Genomic DNA, 20,149 nt, shown 5'->3' with positions numbered 1-20,149 from the left:
AAAACATTCTCCATTTGCAACAAGAGTTTGTGGCTAAAATTTGGTATTACAATAATTGGCAGAGGAAGACATAGCTTATTATATGAACTCATTTTAGAGAAAAAATAAACAGAAGCTACTTGGGATGCTGAAGTAAATTAGAACATCACTCCACTAATTTTGAAATTCCTTCCAAAACCTAGATATTTTAAGCAAAAAAGGTGATCAAGATTTATAATGCTGGCCACATACTACCCTCAATTACCTTTGAAACACTGTCATAAGATCTAATTGCTCTAATTTATAAAGAGCTAAATCAATTGTACAAAAAATCAAGCCATTCTCCAACTGATAAATGGGCAAGGGACATGAATAGGCAATTTTCAGTTAAAGAAATCAAAACTAATAATAAGCACATTAAAAGGTGTTCTAAATCTCTTATAATCAGAGAGATGCAAATCAAAACAACTCTGAGGTATCACCTCACACCTAGCAGATTGGCTAACATGACAGCTATAGAAAGTAATGAATGCTGGAGGGGATGTGACAAAGTAGGGACATTAATTCATTGCTGGTGGAGTTGTGAATTGATCCAACCATTCTGGAGGGCAATTTGGAACTATGCCCAAAGGGCACTAAAAGACTGTCTGCCCTTTGATCCAGCCATAGCACTGCCGGGTTTGTACCCCAAAGAGATAATAAGGAAAGACTTGTATAAGAATATTCATAGCTGTGTTCTTTATGGTGGCAAAAAATTGGAAAATGAGGGGATGCCCTTCAATTGGGGAATGGTTGAACAAATTGTGGTATATGTTGGTGATGGAATACTACTGTACTCAAAGGAATAATAAACTGGAAGAATTCCATGTGCTCTGGAATGACCTCCAGGAATTGATGCAGAGTGAAAGGAGCAGAACCAGAAGAACATTGTACACAGAGACTGATACACTGTGGTCTAATTGAATATAATGGACTTCTCCACTAGTGGCAATGCAGTGATCTTGAACAACTCGGAGGGATCTATAAGAACACTATCCACATTCAGAGGAAAAACTGTGAGAGTAGAAACAGCAAAGAAAAACAACTGCTTGATTACATGGGTTGAAGTGGATATGATTGGGGATGTAGAATCTAAATGATCATCCTAGTGAAAACATCAACAACATGGAAATAGGTTCTGATCAAAGACACATGTAATACCCAGTAGAATTAGACGATGAGAAAGGTGGGTGGAGGGGAGGGAGGGAAAGAATGTGATTCTTTTAACCAAAGAATAATGTTCTAAATTGATGAAAGAAAATTAAAAATTAAAAAAAATAAACATTGTCATATTTGAAATCCAATTCTCATCAGTTTCTCTATGATAAAACAACCTCATGTAGGGTCTAGTAAAGTACCCTTTCATATTTCTAATTTTTAAAATTGTTTACCTAATACTGAACAATCCTTACATCTTTAGATAACTCCACCTTGATCAGAATGAATAACTTTAAGGAAAAAATGCTATATAATCTTTTTGCCTAGATTTAATTAAAAAATTTTGAATCTCTATTAACTAATGATATTAGGGTAGAATTATCTTCTTTATATTTAGCCTTCACTGGTGTAGGCATTAAGACTATATCTATCTCATAAAATAGTATTTTACAATGTTTTCTTTCTCAATTTTTGAGAATAATTTGTGTATACAGCAATAAATTATCTCTATAAAAGTTTGATTAAATTCTCTTATGAATTGGATTTCATTCAATTTAGCCAGATATTTTTTAAAAGCTCAAATTATTCCGCTTACCTACAGTATACCAACTTGCATCTGTCAATTTATTGATGACTGCTTCTTGATAAGCACCATCTGGATTCTTTACTTCGACAATTGCTCCTACCTAAAATATTAAAAGAAAAAGTCTTTTAAAAGTTTAATAATACATGAATGTTGATTTTAACATTTTACTTTACATTGCACTTTCTACTTTATAAAGGTAAAATTTCAAGATATTAATTTCATGTAGTATATTTCATAAATAAAACTTTTTTTCCAACAGGAATTAAAAGAAATTTAGTATCATTACAATATAATTCTAAGCTCTCTCTCTCTCTCTCTCTCTCTCTCTCTCTCTCTCTCTCTCTCTCTCTCTCTCTCTCTCTCTCTCTCTCTCTCTCTCTCTCTCTCCCCCTCCCCCCCTTAAAACCTATTCCAGCTAATAAAGAATATAATACATATATATCATTTCTAAAAGTACATGGCAGCTGAAATGCTAATCAGACTTGTTCTGCTTAGGATCTGAAGGAAACATGATGGGAAAAATCCACGTAACTTAAATTTAAATCATAACTCTAAAGCATAGAAGTAACACCAGCATGTAGTGACATTTATTAATTTCTTTCCTTTCACGTTAAATGATCTGGATATGATGTAAGTAAATGCATTATTCTATAATTTCTGGAAGTGCACAAAACTAATTATAATTATGATCATGCTCTTTGTAGACATGATTTATTTTCTTCACTATATAATTAGAATCTGCTCCCGAGAACTCCAATTCCTAGTATCCCACTTTTATTCTCATGTTACATCCTTATGTTTTGGAGATAAAGTTTGTGTGACCCCACTCTGCTCTCTTGCCCCGCTAACGAGGCTAGAAAAACTTCTCTTTACTCAGGCTTTTACTTTTGTATTTTTATTTGTTTTACTTCAAGAGATTGTTGATGAATCTTATAAAATATAATACTTGGAGTTATTGGCTATTAATTTTAATCTTACGCTAGGAACTAACTACATCACGGAGTTGAAAGGTATCAAATATACCTGAAAGTCTACTCATTCAATAAAATAAATGTGATATTAATTTTTAAAAGTTTGTTGCACTTATAATTTTAAATCAGTGGTTTTGTATTAAGTCACATACAAAGAAATAAAAAAGAAATCAAGAAAATATTTTATAATGAAATAAGAAAACCCAAATGAAAAACAGTGATTAGAAGAACCAGTTAGCCAGGAGAAAAGACACTTGAAAATCAGATAACTACCTTCCCCAATCTTCCTTGTTCAGATGACATCCTCAATTATACAGAATTGACCTTTAAAACTGATAGCAGATTATTATTCTTGACCAGAGAGGTAACAAGTAAATTAGAGAATCAAAGAGGAAGTATATTGGTATACTTAACACACAATGCTACTATGTACTTGCATGGTTTGTATGCACATAAATACAAGGAAAAAATAATTATTATAAAATTACTAATGATGTGTGTGCATATTACACACATAAAAAAAGTAATGGTAGATGCAAGGCTGAGTACATTGCAAAATAATGATTGGCATGCAAAAAGCAGCAAAATTTTAGTATGTTCTAGCCATGTATGAACATAAAAGATGGTGAGCTGGTCGTGTACTAAATCTGAGGGAAAACAGATATTCTAGGGTAGTGCTATTTCTAAAATAAATTTTAAAATCAGAAGGCTCTCAGAACACTAGGTCTAAGGAGGACTTATGGAAAGGTATGGTCCAGAACTGCACAAGAGGAAAAAACATGAATATACTGTACTCTTCACGAATTTAAGATATGCACACAATAGCTAACATTTCTATAGCATGTAACATGTACTAGGCACTGTACCGATTAAGGACTTTGCAATTATTATCCTATTTGATCCTAACAGTAAGCCAGTGATTTAGATGCTATTATTATCCTCTTTTTATAGATAAGGAAACTGAAGCAAACAGAGGTTAAATGGCTTGTAGGGTCATACAGTTAGTGAGTATCTGGTGATATATTTATATTTAGGTCTTCCTGACTCAAGGTCCAGAATTCTATATACTACCACCAAGTTGTCCATGCCAGTAAGAACTGAGATTCAAAGTACTGAAGCAATTGTGAGTAGAAACAACTATCTAGTAGAAAGCAGCCCATAGGTCATTAATTTAAATTCTCTGTTCATCCTAACAGTGCTTCCCTTGTCTCTAATAATTCAAATGATTAAGAAAAAAATAAACATTCTTGTGCTCAGTTATTTCAACTTTCTACACACATATGATGATCATGTATTTATGACTCCATACCCTTTATATTTACATTAATTTCTACACATGTAAGCTAATTATTCCCAGCTCCATATTATTTAATGCTCTATCAATTTATTAATTTCCTTAACATTTAATATTTTAGTAAACATGATAGAATCCATAAAGATAAATATTCTAAACAGATTTATGCAGTGTTGATAACTAAATGAGTTCGGAAATCAAGATTACTCAATTAGATACCAAATGAATTAATTACCTTTAGTGGGCCTTTTATGTGGTCATCTTGTACTTCCACTGTTGAAGAATCATGCCTAAATGTTACCTAGAGATCACAAATTTATAATCAGTTATCACTTATAAATAAATTCCAGGACCTCAAGCTCATTTCTTTTCTATCAAAAGTGATTTAAAATTGTATTCATCTAATTTACAATAAATAGTTTCAGTTTATTTAATATCCAAGTTATAAAAAGATTAATCAAAAATCATTCATTTAAAAAGTCATGACCAATCGAATTTTACTACTCAACCACCCCTCCCACCATAATTTCATCTTTAAATTGCTCCATGCTTAAGGATGTGACATATTATTCTTTGCTCAATACTATTACTTCATTGCCATGCTTTATTTCTACTGATGATAGAAAAGTCATTCTATTAAGCACTAAATGATTCTGTAGTGGTTAATCAATAAAAGCTTATCCCAATGATGCTAAAAATGGAAAATAAGAAAACCATTAAAGTGTCATTTGTTTCAGATTATTTGTAATAGCCTTCTTTCAAGACATATAGTGTCAGAGATTGTTCTTCAGTTTTTACCCAAGAATGACATAACAACATATTGTGACACGAATTAAATTTAAGATAGAGTAAAATATAGAAAGCAAAGGGGAAAAAACCAAACAACCTGCTACTTTCAAATTCTGAGGTCTATTTCCAAGTCCTGTCCATGCAAAATGCCCATGAGAATACTGAATTTCTTGAACAATTAGTAGTTTAAACTATTCTTGATTCCGTTAAGAAGGTTTTGTTTGGGGGTAGTAGAGTTTGTGATAGCTAACATCAAATATAATTTTTATATATACTTGCCATCAAGATATATGACAATTCTTAAATATTTAATTTGAATCAATTAAAATCTTTCATAATTATCAATGTTCTAGTGGTAAAATTGCAATAAGTCTTTAGGAGCCACCAAAATCGTCAATATACCACTTCTTCACCTCTCTCTCAGTGAAAAAATATAATCTCTTACTGTTTTATTTTGAGGTTCAAAAAATACAGATTATTTTCATATTCTACAGTCCTTTCTGCATCTTCCTATCCTAAAAATTGATGGTGACTAGATCAGATTCTTTCTTAAAGTAGGGTTCAGTAACATAGGAGGGCTGAGTTGACATTCAAGGATTTTATTAGCATTAAAACACTACTAGATTTCTAGATGCTTAAGAAGCTAATTTGTATTAGAATCTTTTTTTTCTATGAAAGCATCATAATGCTCTTTTAAAATCACTATTTTCCAGAACCTGCAAACTGTCTTATTGTACAATCTAATTGTAGATTCAAAATAAATTAGTACCATATGCAATATAAGACATGTTCCGAAAATTTGGAGTTTGGGGAAAATGAACTCCTAAGTAGTTTCCTATGCTATATTATATAGAGGTCTGAAACCTTCCTATAAAATATATTGACTTTTGACCCAAATTCGCAACCATAAAATATATCAAGCACCATTTTGTAAATGATAAACATGTCCAAATTCTCACTAACCTAAACTATTCAAATGTAAATACTCTTAAAAGTACTTAGAAAAAGTTAATATTTTTAAACAATTTTTTTCTTTTAAAAATGTTACATTTCCAATTATATTCATCAAAAGTGTAAATCCTTAAGTAAATAAGTAATAGAAAATTAGAGGTATCATGGTACTATATAGGTCATCTAAAGCAATGGTATCAAGCTTAAATAGAAAATATCTCTGTGGGCAAAATATTGACTTTGGAAACCATCATCTATCTATCTTGCTATATTTTTATACATTTAAAAAATTTATTATAATATTATAGTATCAAAAAGACAGGTGGTGAAAAAAGAAAAAAGAATTCTGTTCATTTCTTCATACAGTAGCTCTGCTTTCCTGTATTCATAAATTAAGGGAGTTGTAAATTTGATTAATAGTTCTTCCCCTATTTCCTTCAGAAAAGCGACATTGAAAAATTAATGTTGAATTGGATTAGTTTTTGGAAAATGTTTCTTTTTGGCCTCCCCTAAAAATTTTTTTTATTTTAAAGCCCAAATAGTTTCTCCCTCCAGTTATGATACATGTTGGGTCGTCTCTCCTTTTGCCTAGATCTTTTGTCTTTGTTAAGGACAACAGGGTTAACAATATTTTGTTATCACTGGACTATCCTTTATTACTGGGATGATAGAGATCAGCTCCTTATTTAAGTGTAAACAAGAATTCTCTTAGGTAATGAAGTCAGTCAGCTATAGCTACCCTGATGGTCCTAACACAGGGCAGGAGGAAAGGGCATCTTTCTGAGACCCACCCTTTCCTATGATGAAATAGTGAGGAAGTAGTTTCTGAAGTCTCTGAGGGTACTGCTTGTATACCTATTTTCAAATCAGATATGTCCAGGGCAGGGACTGGATGATGTCAGAAAGGATTTCTATTGACTTACAGGACAGGAATTTGCTCTATTTTCTTGTCCTAGCTGTTTAGTTGCTTATGCTCTCTTGCCCAGCTCGCCTGTTCTAGCTGCTTACATTCTTTTGGTATCTGTTTAGACAGGGAGTCCACTGGCTATTTACAAATCTTGAGCAGCCAATTAAGTAAATTAACTTAAATTTACTTTATATATATATAAATTTATATACAGCCTGAAGAGAATTTCACTCATTATAATAGTAACAAATTTCAATTACATGAAGATTACAGCTATGAGAATAAGAAAGGGCTCAGATGCTGCTTCTTTTATAGTATTAGATGATACATTATGTAATATATATTAATGATACAGATTATATGTACTATATATTACATAATGTATAAATAGGCACTATATACATATATTTTTTAATATTTTAATATATTTTGTTAAACATTTCCTAATTACATTTTTATATAGTTTGGTTAGCTAAACAGACATCAAATTTATGGAAAGTGAATTTATAACCTCTGATGTAGACTAGTTCCTTCGTTTTACAGATAAGCAAAGTGAAGTCTCAAGAAATTAAATGAAGACATACAAAAAATATTCATCGTCACGTTCTTTGAGGTGGCAAAAAATTGGAAAATGAGGGGATGCCCTCCAATTGGGGAATGGCTGAACAAATCGTGGTTTATGTTGGTGATGGAATACTATTGTGCTCAAAGGAATAATTCCATGTGAACTGGAACGACCTCCAGGAACTGATGCAGAGTGAAAGAAGCAGAACCAGGAGAACATTATACACAGAGATGGATACACTGTGGTATAATTAAATGTAATGGTCTTTTTTACTAGCAGCAATGCAATGATCCAGGACAATTCTGAGGGACTTATGAGAAAGAATGCTATCCACATTCTTGAAGAAAAACAACTGCTTGATCAAATGGTTTGATGGGAATGTGATTGGGGATGTAGATTCTAAATGATCATCCTAGTACAAATATCAATGATATAGAAATAGGTTTTGATCAATGATGCATGTAAAACCCAGTGGAATTGCACATCAGCTACAGGAGGGGTAAGGGAGGGGAGGAAAAGAACATGAATCTTATAACCATGGAAAAATATAAAATCTAAAAAAAATGGAAAAAATAAACCTCACAAAATAATGAATGAATGAATGAATGAAGACATACAACAAGTGGCAGGGCCAGATATGGCCAATTTCAAATCCAGTAATTTATCAAAGATCGTGAGCTAATCACTGTTAAAACTGAAGCTAAAATCCAGTTCTTCTAATCCAGGACTCATTCAAATATAAAATGTTACAATTCAAACTTCTTTAAGTAAAATTTTGTATGCTGTGTTTACATAGAGAGACTTATTACCATAAAATCATAACCTGAAGAAAGAGACCTTGGTAAAATAAATGGCAGAAAATCTGGGCAAAATCCCATTTATATATATTTGTGTGAACTGTTATATAATATTCATGGGATCATAATTTAAGATGATGTGGTAAATAAAATTACTGGTATAACCTCAGGAATTTGCATGCAATACTCAAAAGCATGGCATAACAAACAGGTGAAAAACCAATCTAACACTTTCCAATTAGGGAAAACAAGAACAATTTGAGATGAATTGCTCTTCTTTTGCTATTCTCCTGTGCTCCCGACTAAACCTTCTTATAAACTGTCTGTTTGTTCTCAACCACACTTGCACTCAAGTGAGAAAACTTTTTCTATCAATGCAAGTTGGTATGTTCTCTGCAATTCATAATTTTAAAGAGTAGCCTAGAATCCTGAGAAGTTAAGGGACTTTTCCAAGGTCACAGAGGCAGTATGAGTCAGACATGGATTTTAATTTGAGCACAGCACTTTAATCGATACAACATGATGCCTCTGGGACACTGCTGGAACCAAGACCAGTGAAAATAGGTAATAAATTCCTGGGATAGAGTAGTTCCTTGTAGACTCTACACACTCAGGAAAACAAAGAGAATAACCAGGTAGTTGTTGGGAAAAAAAAATGGAAGTAGAAACAGAAACTCAATTAAAGGAAAAAACACTTAAGATCCTATTAGATATAAGGCATTCTGATAATTGCTGAAAACATATAGACAAAAAGCCCATAAGAATTAAACAGTGCTTTCCCTCAAGGAATTTAGATGAAGGGAAATAGATCCATATACATATATACTGCATATATATATGTATATATATACACATATATACTGCATATATGTATATATAGTACACAGATTAATAAAGTATAAATTCAGAAAGGCAAGAATACTAATGACTGGTAGCAATGAAAAAGGCTTCTCATAAAGAGGTGGTTTCCCTAAGCAGAACTTGGAGAAAGCCTAGAAGTTCACAGAAGGGAAAGGCTGAGTTTGGAGAACAAGTTATTAGATCATTTTGGCTAGAAAATATATCATATGAAGAAGACTAATATGAAATGTCTAGTAGGTGGTAAAAAAAGAAATAAAGAATTCTCTTCACTTCTCCATACAGGATTGGAGTTCTGCTCTCTTGTATTTATGAATGAAAAGAATTGTAAAATTAGTGAACGAGCTAACTCCTCTCTCATTACCTCTGGAAGGATGTTAACAAATTTCTATTATAAGAAAATTACAGATATGCAAAATGAAAGCAGGAAGGGCTCAGAGGCTTCTTTTATAATATTAGATTACAGATATGTACAACAGATAACAGTTATGAATATAACTAGACTTTTTATTTTATTTCCATATGTCTAAGAATATATATGTATGCATATATGTAAATATATGTGCTTGTGGTTACTGAAGACTGACTTTGCCTTCATATACGTTACTTAACCAAAGGATTTTTGGATTTTGTTTTGGAAACTTCAATTTGTAGTAAATGTAGTACATTATCCTGGAGTTAAAAACTGATGCACATGATAAATATGGTTTATAATTAAGATAAAATTTAAAAATATTTTTTAAAATATGGTACTTTTTGTCATAGAATTAAAAACTTTCAGAGTTGGTAGGAACCACAAAGGTCATGTGAAAGGAAATTTCTTTATCTTAACTCAATCAAGTACTTAGAAAGCTCCACCCTTTTAACTCAACCAGTCAGAAGCTGGATGAGAAGTGGATCCCACAGACACTGCCCAACTGGCTAGGCAAATTTAGAACCTGTGATTGGTTCTCATGAAGTAGGGGAGAGATAGGAAGTGATGTGGAAAAAGTACTATAAAAGATCATGTCTTCCTGGATTTGGCTCTCTTCTGGTCGGGAGACATTCCTGCTTTGGTTTTTGGAGAAACTCTTTCCTTGGATGCTGACTAGAGCTGCAGGAAGAGTCTGTGTTGGTGGAACTCTGGCTGAAGACATAACAAGGACTTCTGGCTGAGAACTATCAGGAAATCCATGTGGAGATTGGGACTTGGGGAAGCTCCCTACGAGGAGGCTAAACTGGACTTCACCAGAGAAAAGCTTAGGGCTGGTAGGCTTGTTAAGGCTCTGTCTTTTTTCTACATTTCCCAATTTCATTTTTTCTATCTTGGTGTACATAAAAGCTGCTAACAGTCATTTTGACTTAGGGGCTAATATTTTATAAATGGTGACCGCTTTTATAACTCTCATTGAATGAAAATCTAAATTTACATCTTACAGTCATTTAGTTCAATACATAACTAAGGGATTTTTTACAATAATTTCCCCAAGTGGTTGGTCTATTATTTAAAGACCGGAAAACCTTCAGGGATGGGTAAGAAGTTCTAGTGAACAACTATATCTAATTCTACTGGATTTTTCTGTAACAGTAAAACAAGATCTATATTACATGATGTCTGATGCCTCCTTCTAGTTTTAAGATTCATGACTGTAAATATAATAAGCACCAAAGCTGAATGGAAAATAGCATTGCTACATTAGATCATTGTATTACTCAATTTCATACCAATTATATGCTAAATTGCTTTTAATGATTTGTTTTACTATGCTTTCTACAGAGATTATTCTTAGAGATACTAGGTTATATTCAACAGGAAAAAACCCTCAAATTCCATAAAAGTAGGAATTTAAACAGTATTCTAGATACTCAAGCACAAGAATATATAGCTAAGAAAGTTCCAATACCTTGACTTTGACAAGTCTCTTTGTGGTCTTGATCTTGGCTTCACAGAAGGCTCCTCTGTATTTAGCACTCACATCAGTGCCCACTGTCAAATAAGGAGGTTCATCAATAGCCTGAAAAAGGAAAACATAATGAACATTTAATCACTCCAATTTTTTCCTAGCAATCAAATCCCCAAATAGTAAACGTAGTTTTGTACTGCTAAAAAAGACAAAAGGAAGCTTTATACGTTCATTATTAGGAACATATCATATCATCTAATAAAATGGCAGTTTATTTGGAAAAATAATCAAAATTCTTCCCACAAAGCCTAAGGCAAAATAAGCCAAATTTTGAAACTTTATTCCAAAAAAGCCAGATATTAGACAAATCAAAGTTATAGGGACACTGAATTCTGTAGGTACATTACCTTAAGTCAAAAGAATAGGAAGTTTTCAAAAACAGAAATCCATCTACCATCAATCATATGAAAACATGTTGTAAACAATTAATCAAAGAAATGAAAATTAAAACACCTTTGAGTTTCCATCTCCTATCCGGCTAGCAAGAATGACAGAAGGGGGAAAAACAAAATGTTGGAGATGCTATGGAGGAAAAAGTACGAGCACCTTGGTGGTACAGTAGATAAGCCACTGTGTTTGGAACCTAGAAGACCTAAATTCAAATTTAACCTCAGACAATTGATAGCTGTGTGACTTTCAATCCATTTAAACTTTACCTGGCTCAAGTTTCTTAACCTAAAATAGGGAAAGTAATAGCATCTGGCTCACAGGGTCATTCTAAGTATTAAGTGGTATAGTATTTGTAAAGCCATACCATAATTCCTGGCACACAGTAGATACTTATTCTTTCCTTCTTTCTCTCCTCCTCTTACCTCACCCCACCACCCACTGTACACTGTTGGTGAAGCTGTAAATTGGTCCAGCCATTCTGGAAAACAGTTTTGACTATCCCCATATAAAAGTGCCAAACTATACAGTCCCTTTGAACCAGCAATACAACTATTAGGCTTATATCCCCAAAGAATAAAAAAACCAAAAGGAAAAGGATCTATATGTGCAACATTTAAAATAATTCTTCTTATGGTAGTTAAAAGATTAGAAACTAAAGAGGTAGTCATCCTATTGAGGAAATTGGCTTCAATAGCTTTTGAAGGTATCAAAATCTCTGCAGCTATTCTTCTCTTACATCTAAATTTTAAAACTTTTCCATCAATGTTTTAAGGGAAATAAAGCTCGCAAGAGTTAATGTATTAAATTATACATAAATATAAATACATGTATTATGTTCAAGTATTAAATGAGGTAGTCCATTTGTGAAGATTGGATTTAGCTATATTTAGTCTAACAAAATCAGGGATGTATTGGGAACTTTTACATCACTCCACCCTACTTTGTCTAACAAAAACAGGAATGTCTATAACCATACTTAAGGATTTAGGAGAATGGCCTTTGATAGAGAAAAATGACAAATCAGAAACAGCTGACAGAACCCTGGGTTGTCCTAAGTCAAGCTTAAGCTACCATTGGTATAGATGAGATGCAGGAAAATGATGTAAAATCATCTATATATTTCACATCACTTCCTCTCATCGCTCTCTTTCCCCGGAGATGTGGCTCTGGCTGGCAGCGTGCTAAGCGTTCCGACATCTTGGCGTGGTGGCAGCTATTTGTCTGGGTTTTGGTGATGAGTTTGCCCTTGAGCTAATTAAGGTTCAGGCATCTTAGCTGAGCGGTCTTGGAGTTCAGGCTGATTCCTTCCTCCTTTACTCTCCAAACTTTATCTTCCTAGAAGCCTCTAATTTCCTCCTGGCACTGGCCAGGCAGGAGAAATCCTACATCTTTCCTCTCTCCCTTCTCCTTAATTTCTTTCCTCTATATTAAGTAAAATCACCAAAAATTTCCACCTGAGTATTTTATTTGGGATATCCCATGGCGACCAATAATTAATATAGTTTAGGTCACAACACTGAAATTATCCTTTACACATTATATTCCACCACTAATTATGTTATAGCAAGGATTAACTGCAATAAAGTATAATGATACTCTAAAATGGCATTGAGGGGTCTCTCTTATACACACTAAATACTTCTATATGCATTTCTATTGGCAGAGAAGGATCTATTTAGGTAATAGGCAAATCAGACCTGCCAAATTTGGGGGGAAACTATCTTTGCAACCCTAAGATGGAAAAAAAAAGTTCTTGAAAATAAAAAGTTTCTCCTCTGGCACCACCAGGGCTTTATAACTTAAAAGAAGAAATAATTTCATTGCTTTTCTGCACTTTTGGAAAGATCTTGGCAATCAATAAATTTGTCATTTTGTCTTTTTCTTTATTAGTGAATGCATGCCAACAAAAATATAAGGGGAAGTGTGCTTGTTTTAGTGAACTCTGGAACACAATACTTATGTGGAGGGAAATTTTATAGGAAAAGAAAAAAAGATGTCATGGTTAGTTAATCTTATGGTAAATCTAGTGCCAGTGAAGAGGAATATGGCCTCATCATCATCATCATCATCATCATCATAAAAAATTCAGAGCTATAAACTCAACAGTAAATATAATATATACATTTTCTCATTTGACACAACATGAGATAGGTAGTACTAGTATCACTATATCCATTTTAAAAATAAGGAAATTGACAGGTAATTTACCCAAGATCACATAACTAATGGCACAATTGAGCTTCAAAAGAGAATTCTTAGGGGGCAGCTGGGTAGCTCAGTAGATTGAGAACCAGGCCTAGAGATGGGAGGTCCTAGGTTCAAATCTGGCCTCAGACACTTCCCAGCTGTGTGACCCTGGGCAAGTCACTTGATCCCCATTGCCTAGCCCTTACCACTCTTCTGCTTTGGAGCCAATACACAGTATTGACTCTAAGACAGAAGGTAAGGGTTTAAAAAAAAAAAAAGAATTCTTCTCAATTTTTTCCAAAGAGATAACATATATAAAGTGCTTTGCAAACCTGAAAGTGAAATATAAACACAAGCTAATATTATTGCTGTTATTCCCTTCTAGCTCTACTTCTGACTTTCTTGGCTTTTCCACCAATCCTCAACTGCCATTTTTTCGGCTCCCCCCTCCCCCCTTTTTAGGAACTGTCCTCCATTAGAATGTAATCACCCTGGGAACAAGGAATATCTTCTTTTTTTTTAAACCGAGTTTTGTATATCCAGAGTTTGACACATACTAAGTGGTTAATGAATGCTTGTTTCCTTGCTTCATTGCTGTTATTTTTCTATTGCATCATGATGAACCAAATAATTACAGCAATTTGGACATGTTTTCCCCCCAAGAGTAAATATGAAGCTTAATAATTTAATATTAAATATTTTATTAATCAGAAATAGAACAGTGTATGGGGTGTATGTGTGTGTGTGTATCTGAGTGTCTGTGAATACACATATGCAGAAGGATGGGTCTGGAAATAGTATTCATAATCTGATATCAAGGGAGAAAATGTTGGTTTAGAAATACCCACAAAGAGGAATTAAGTTTAGAAAGTTGGGCTCCATTGTGTTCCATGTAAACTAGGTCTCATATTTCATGTAACAATAAAGTTCATATGTATATGTATATATATATATATATATATATATATATATATATATATATATATATATAAATTTACTCCTTAACCTGATATTGAAAATATGAGTTTTAAGACCATGCATTTAAATAAATATAGAACTATGAGATTAAAAAAAAACTTTCAAATAAAAAGTTAATCCAATAGTGACATTCCACTTATGTGAACATGATCCATCTAAATAAATTATAAAAACCTTTTCTTTTTATCTGCATCTCTCAAAAGAAAAAGAATTAAGAGTCTGAAGAGGTTTTACAGGCCAGCTAGGTCAATCCATACATTACTAGGAATCTTCTCCATAACTCACTTGACAATTGCTTGTTTATCTACCCTTTGCTTATTGATCTCCATTTTTATACACCTGAAATTGTTTGGAAGTTTTTCCTTACGGTAAGCCTAAACTTTTCTTTTTTTGCAATTTCTTTTCTCTTTTAATGTATAGCTTTTCAAATATTCATTTTCTAGAAGCCCTATTTTAAAAAAAAAACTAAACCCCAAACTAGATTTATCAAATCAAGCCAACCTACTTGTTCCTTTACCTTCCTTTTCTTAACCCAAGTTGCAACTGAAAAATCAAATTCCCACACCAAAAAAGTCCAAAGTCCAATTAAAAGTTTAAAATGTTCACAGTTAAGTTTATAAAAGGAAGCTAAAGATATTGATTGCATAAAATACACAGATTATGCTTTTTTAAAAAGGATTCCATTTATTATGAAATCATAGTCAAGAAGAAAAGAGTTCACCCTGCCATCCATATATTCTCATTTTATTTCTTACAATCATCTGTGAGATCTACAAATCATCTGTGAGGAAGGACTACATTCCAGACATGGAGAACAGTCACTGAAAATGTTCAAAGTTTGTAGATGAAGTGTCTTGTGTGAGGAATAGCAAGGAGACCAACAAAACGTCTCTAGATCATAGAGTACTTGGGAATATAAGGTATAAAAAACTATAAAGTTGGAATAGTTATAGGTTATGAAAAATTGAACAATAAATGGAGGCAATGGAGTTTACTAAGAGTAACATAATAAGATAAACAATGGAGTTTATCAAGAATGACATAGTTGGACCTGCTCTTTAGAAAAATCACTTTAGTGGTTGGATGGAGGAGGGCTTATGGGAGGAGACTTGTGGAGGTAGACTCATCATCAGGCTACTGTAATAGTCTAGGTCTAAAGGTCTAAAGTCTAGGTCTAGAGTGTCGGCAGTATCAGAGAAAAAAGTGTATTCAAGAAAAGTTGCAAAGTAGAAATTGACAAGCCTTGGCAACAAACTGGATATGGAGAAGGAAGTTGCTGAGAGAGAGAGGTTTCTAGCCAGAGGGATCAGGAGGATGGTGATGTCCTTGATAGTGATAAGAAAGGTGAGGAGACTTAGGAGAAAAGATAATAAATTCGGTAGGGGCAGCTAGGTGGCTCAGTGGATAGAGCACTAGGCCTAGAAATGGGAGGTCCTAGGTTCAAATTTGACCTCAGATATTTCCTAGCTATGTGAACCTCATTTCATCTTAATTACCTAGTCCTTACCACTCTTGTGCTTTGAAACAAGACACTTAGTATCAATTCTAAGGTAAGAGTTTATGAAAGGAAAAAAAAAAGAATCATTCTAGATGAGTTGTTTTAGACATATCAAATTTAAGATGTCTCTTAGATATTCAGATGTTTGAAAGGCAGTTGGAGATTTGAGACTTGAAATGAGCAGATACAGGTTGAATAAATAGATCTGAGAATCATCACCAGAGATCGTAATCTATGAGAATTAAATAAGATCACCAAATGAAATAGTATAAAGTAGTGATGGCATAGCTCTTAAAGAGACTACATGTGCGGTCCGTAATCTGTGTGCTGCCACCACCACCACCCCCAGCCTTACCTCAGACAGGGAGGAAGAAAGGGAGAGGAGTGGCCTGAGTGCTCTGGTCAGGGGAGGGGAAGTGGAATGGAGAGATGAAAGGGAGGAATAGTATACCCACAGAGAGGTCTCTGTGTTCTATCAGTTCACCATCAGGGGTATAAAGGGAGAAGAGAAGAGGAACCAAGAGGTTCAATTGCTTGACCTGGATGAAGATCCAGCAAAAGACTGAGAAGTAGCAGGATAAGTAGGAGAACTCAAAGAGTGGTGTGTCCTGAAAAGCTACAGAGATCGCCTCAAGAAGATGGAGGTCAAAATAATCAAAGGGAAAAGAAAGGTCAAGAAGGATGAGGGCTAGGGGCAGCTGGGTGACTCAGTGGTTTGGGAGCCAGGCTTAGAGATGAGGGGTCCTGGGTTTAAATCAGATACTTCCTAGCTGTGTGACTCTGGGCAAGTCACTTAACCCCCATTGCCTAGCCCTTACCACTCTTCTGCCTTGAAACTAATATACAGCATTGATTCTAAGATGGAAGGTAAGGGTTTTGAATTTTAAAAATGAATTTTTTTAATTTTTTTTAAAAAAGGACAAGAGCTGAGAAAAGGTCATCATTTTTGGAAATTAAGAAATCAAAGGTAACTTTGGTGAGAGTAATTTTGGTTAAATTATGAGGTCCAGAGCCAAACAGTACAGAAAGAAGAAAGTGAGAAGAGGAAGTGGAGATAGCTGTTGCAGAAGGTTTTCTCAAAGAAGTTAGCCACAAAAGACAGGAGAGATATGGGACAAGAGTTACCAGGGATGAATAGCCAAAATAAGATTCTTTTTTGAGAATTAGAGAGACATAGGCTTATTGGTAGTATGAAAGGAAATTCTTGGTTCTCTTTTGTCTATTCTGAGTTTACACTTGTGAAAAGGGAATCCTTTGTTCTCTTTTAGTTGGAGTTAAGGCTTTGGAATAACAATAACTTAAGTACCCTTACATAGTACCTCACTTTTGTCTACTTTTGAGTTAATCAACAAAAGCAAATACACCCATTAAAGTAAGGGAAGTCCACAAACTCTTACTCCAAAAAAGAATGTTAACACCTTTAGAGATGAGAAGACAGAAAGATATTTGGAAAAGGTTCACCCTTTTTTTCTAACTCAAAAAGCCAGAAACTTTTTAATTCTTTTAAGAGATCACACACTCAGAAATGTGTGAATCCTAGGAGGAGAGTTGCCACGTTCAGAGGATAAGAGGCATGACAATTTTGGAAACTGTGATTGGCCCCTGTGAAGACGGGCAGGGATAGGAAACCACCATAAAAGCCACAAAATCCTTTGGTTAGCAGTCTGGTGAAGTTGAATCTCATGGAGAGTGTTCTCCTCGACATAGTCTTCAAGGGAACCTTATTGGAGACTGCAGCATGGATCCTGACTTCAACTCCTGGAATACTTGGTTCTTTGAGTGAAAAGGCTGACTCCCTTCCTAGTTTCCTAAGAGACTAGCTTCCATTTTGGAGGAGGTCATGTGATTACTCACTACACTAGCCATCCTGGTTGAGGACTAGTATAGGTATTTTCTCTAATCTCTTTCATGTTTTTCTACTTTATTGTTTCCCCTCTATTATGGTAAATAAATTGTGTCCAACCATTAAATTTAACCTTTAAAGTTAAAGTAGGCAGTAGCTAGTATCAAGGAAGAAAATTATCTCAATTTTTCCAATAAAAAAATGAAGCAAGGTTCTTACCTGAGGGGGTACATGAGAGGGAAGCCATTAGAGGTTTAAGGAGAGAAAAGGTTTAGAAAAGTCACTATGGTGAATGTGATAGTGAGTTAATTGGAGAGGCATAAAAGATTACCTAGGAGCAATTAGGGACTAGTTGAGATAATGTAACATAAATCTGTTGTGGATCCAGCCAAAACAGTTGTGCGGTTTTCTCTACCTTCATTCAATGGAGCACATGTAAAGGAGCAAAAGTAGTGGATGGTGGAATGATTCAAAGCCAAGCCTTGGCATGGTCATTTTCATCATCCTCCATTTTAAAATGGCACCTAAAGTACCCATCTTGTTATTTCCTGCCCTGCCATACTTCTCTGGACTTCAACATGCTCCCAATAGCAGCATTATCCTAAAATATATGGTCTTTCCTTTAATTACTTTTTATAATTTTGTATGAATTCACAGTTGTACCCATTATACTCCTCAAGAAAATGTAAGCTCCGTAAAGGCAGAGGTTGTTTAAGTCTTTGTGTCTAGTGTTTAATATAGTGCTGGTACTTGGTAAGCACTTACTAAGTAATAAAATGGAAAAGCCATTATATTAAGCAGGATTCAGAAGGCCTTTCTAGTTCCAAAGATCGGTATGGCCTTAAAGAAAAAATGGAGATAATAACTTCTGTTCCTGAGAGTTCAGAGATTGATTGTGGGCATCAAATGAAAGTGCATACCACCTAAACTTTGGGGAAAGCAGGGAAATCAGAAAGAAAAAAAAAAGTTCAACAGTTTCAAAAAGTTGGAAAGTGTTTGTTTAAGCAATAGTGACTGGTAACTGCTTTCCTCAAGACACCATGAATACCTCATTATAATAAGAATAGTGTGCACATAAAAAATCAGATCATATTAGGCATCATTTATACAGGCAGATACTACTGTTCTCCAATTTAAAGAAAGCAGACATTAATTACTGAAATCCCCAAATAAGGTCATTTGCTAACTTAAAATTCTTTGGATAAAATGAGCTAAAAATATAATTATGACAGTTTACCTATTTCAAGATAGATCTCTCTTGATTTATAAGCACTTCTCTTTAAAAGATTGTCCTCTGCAGGCAAAAGTTTAACATTCATTTTAGAGGCCTTGTTTTAAAAAGGAATGTAAAAAAAGACAGACTCTTCCATAATGACTGTGCAGAAGACTTAAAGACTTGAAAACCCCAAACCATCTAATCAAGTCACTTGATGGCTTAATTGGCATTGATTATTGTTGCTTGGGCAAGTCAGATGGTAATATAGCACCTCATAATTATCTGCTCCAATTAATTCCTTCAATGTGCTTTGCCACAGAAATTGTGTATCATGACTCCCATAATCTACATGGTAGCATGAAAAAAATCTCCCAATCAATTAAGTATTTAATAAGGATCAACTATACAGATACTAGTATTTGATTAGCCTCTTTTAAAAAATCTTTAAAAAAATAAAAACACTGCAGACAACAAACAAAAAAAATGTAGAAATTCAAGAATAAAATGAGAAATCTAGTTTTAAAAAAGAAAACAATACAGAAACCAAAGTTAAGTTCTACATTGGAGAAGACACAAATATTTAAGAAATTGTCAACATTGATGTATTTGATACTGTTATAGAGTTATGCATATTTATTAATATGACTATATTAGAAATCTATTAAAACTCAAATAGGATACAAACAATATTCAACTGTATGAAACTGCATAGTAGTTTCCAGTGCAGTACTCTTAAACTGATGAGGTTACTCTGCTAGAGCATACTAACAAGTAAATAAAGCATGTGTTTCCAAAATAGCTCTTTTTGGGGGGAAGGAAGGGGAAATAGTGTTTGGGGAAAGTTTATATTATGAAATATCTTCATTAACAAAAAGAAAAACAGATCAATGAATTGGGCATCCAACTTTTTTTTAAAAATCCAAGAAAAGCAACATAAAACTCTTTAAAGAGAAAGAAAACCCATAAAATGCATAAAAATAAATTTTAAATGTTTTGTTTAAACTCTGATTAAAAAATTAAGCTAAATAAACTAAAATTAGTTTTACATCAGTGTAGTCTAATGGGGGGGGGGGAGAATGGGGAGTGTGAAGACTTGAAGACTTGAATTCTAGGCCTGATTGTCACCAATTAGTGACCATGAGCATATTGTTTTGCTTCTGTGTTTTAATATTACCATATCAATCAAAGAAGGATAATAAT

The 20,149-nt window shown here is 33.7% G+C and overlaps 1 protein-coding gene across 16 annotated transcripts in view; it reads right to left on the bottom strand.

Moving 5' to 3' along the window:
• ARID4B (AT-rich interaction domain 4B) overlaps nucleotides 1–20,149 on the bottom strand; it is a 202,557-nt gene that overhangs the window by 92,041 nt on the left and 90,367 nt on the right. For all 16 annotated transcript variants that reach the window (XR_008916249.1, XR_008916245.1, XR_008916250.1 and 13 more), the window contains exons 3-5: nucleotides 10,778–10,888; nucleotides 4,263–4,328; nucleotides 1,772–1,862 (exon numbers count right to left, since the gene is read on the bottom strand). Coding sequence is in view for 10 of the 16 variants with exons in the window: in XM_056816103.1 (XP_056672081.1) it covers nucleotides 1,772–1,862; nucleotides 4,263–4,328; nucleotides 10,778–10,888 (268 nt within the window). In the remaining 6 variants the exon portion in view is untranslated. The remainder of the gene's footprint in view (nucleotides 1–1,771; nucleotides 1,863–4,262; nucleotides 4,329–10,777; nucleotides 10,889–20,149) is intronic.

This window comes from Monodelphis domestica, chromosome 2 (genome assembly GCF_027887165.1).
Source record: "Monodelphis domestica isolate mMonDom1 chromosome 2, mMonDom1.pri, whole genome shotgun sequence".
NCBI classification, from domain to species: domain Eukaryota; kingdom Metazoa; phylum Chordata; class Mammalia; order Didelphimorphia; family Didelphidae; genus Monodelphis; species Monodelphis domestica.
This window is presented reverse-complemented; position numbering and strand designations above follow the sequence as displayed.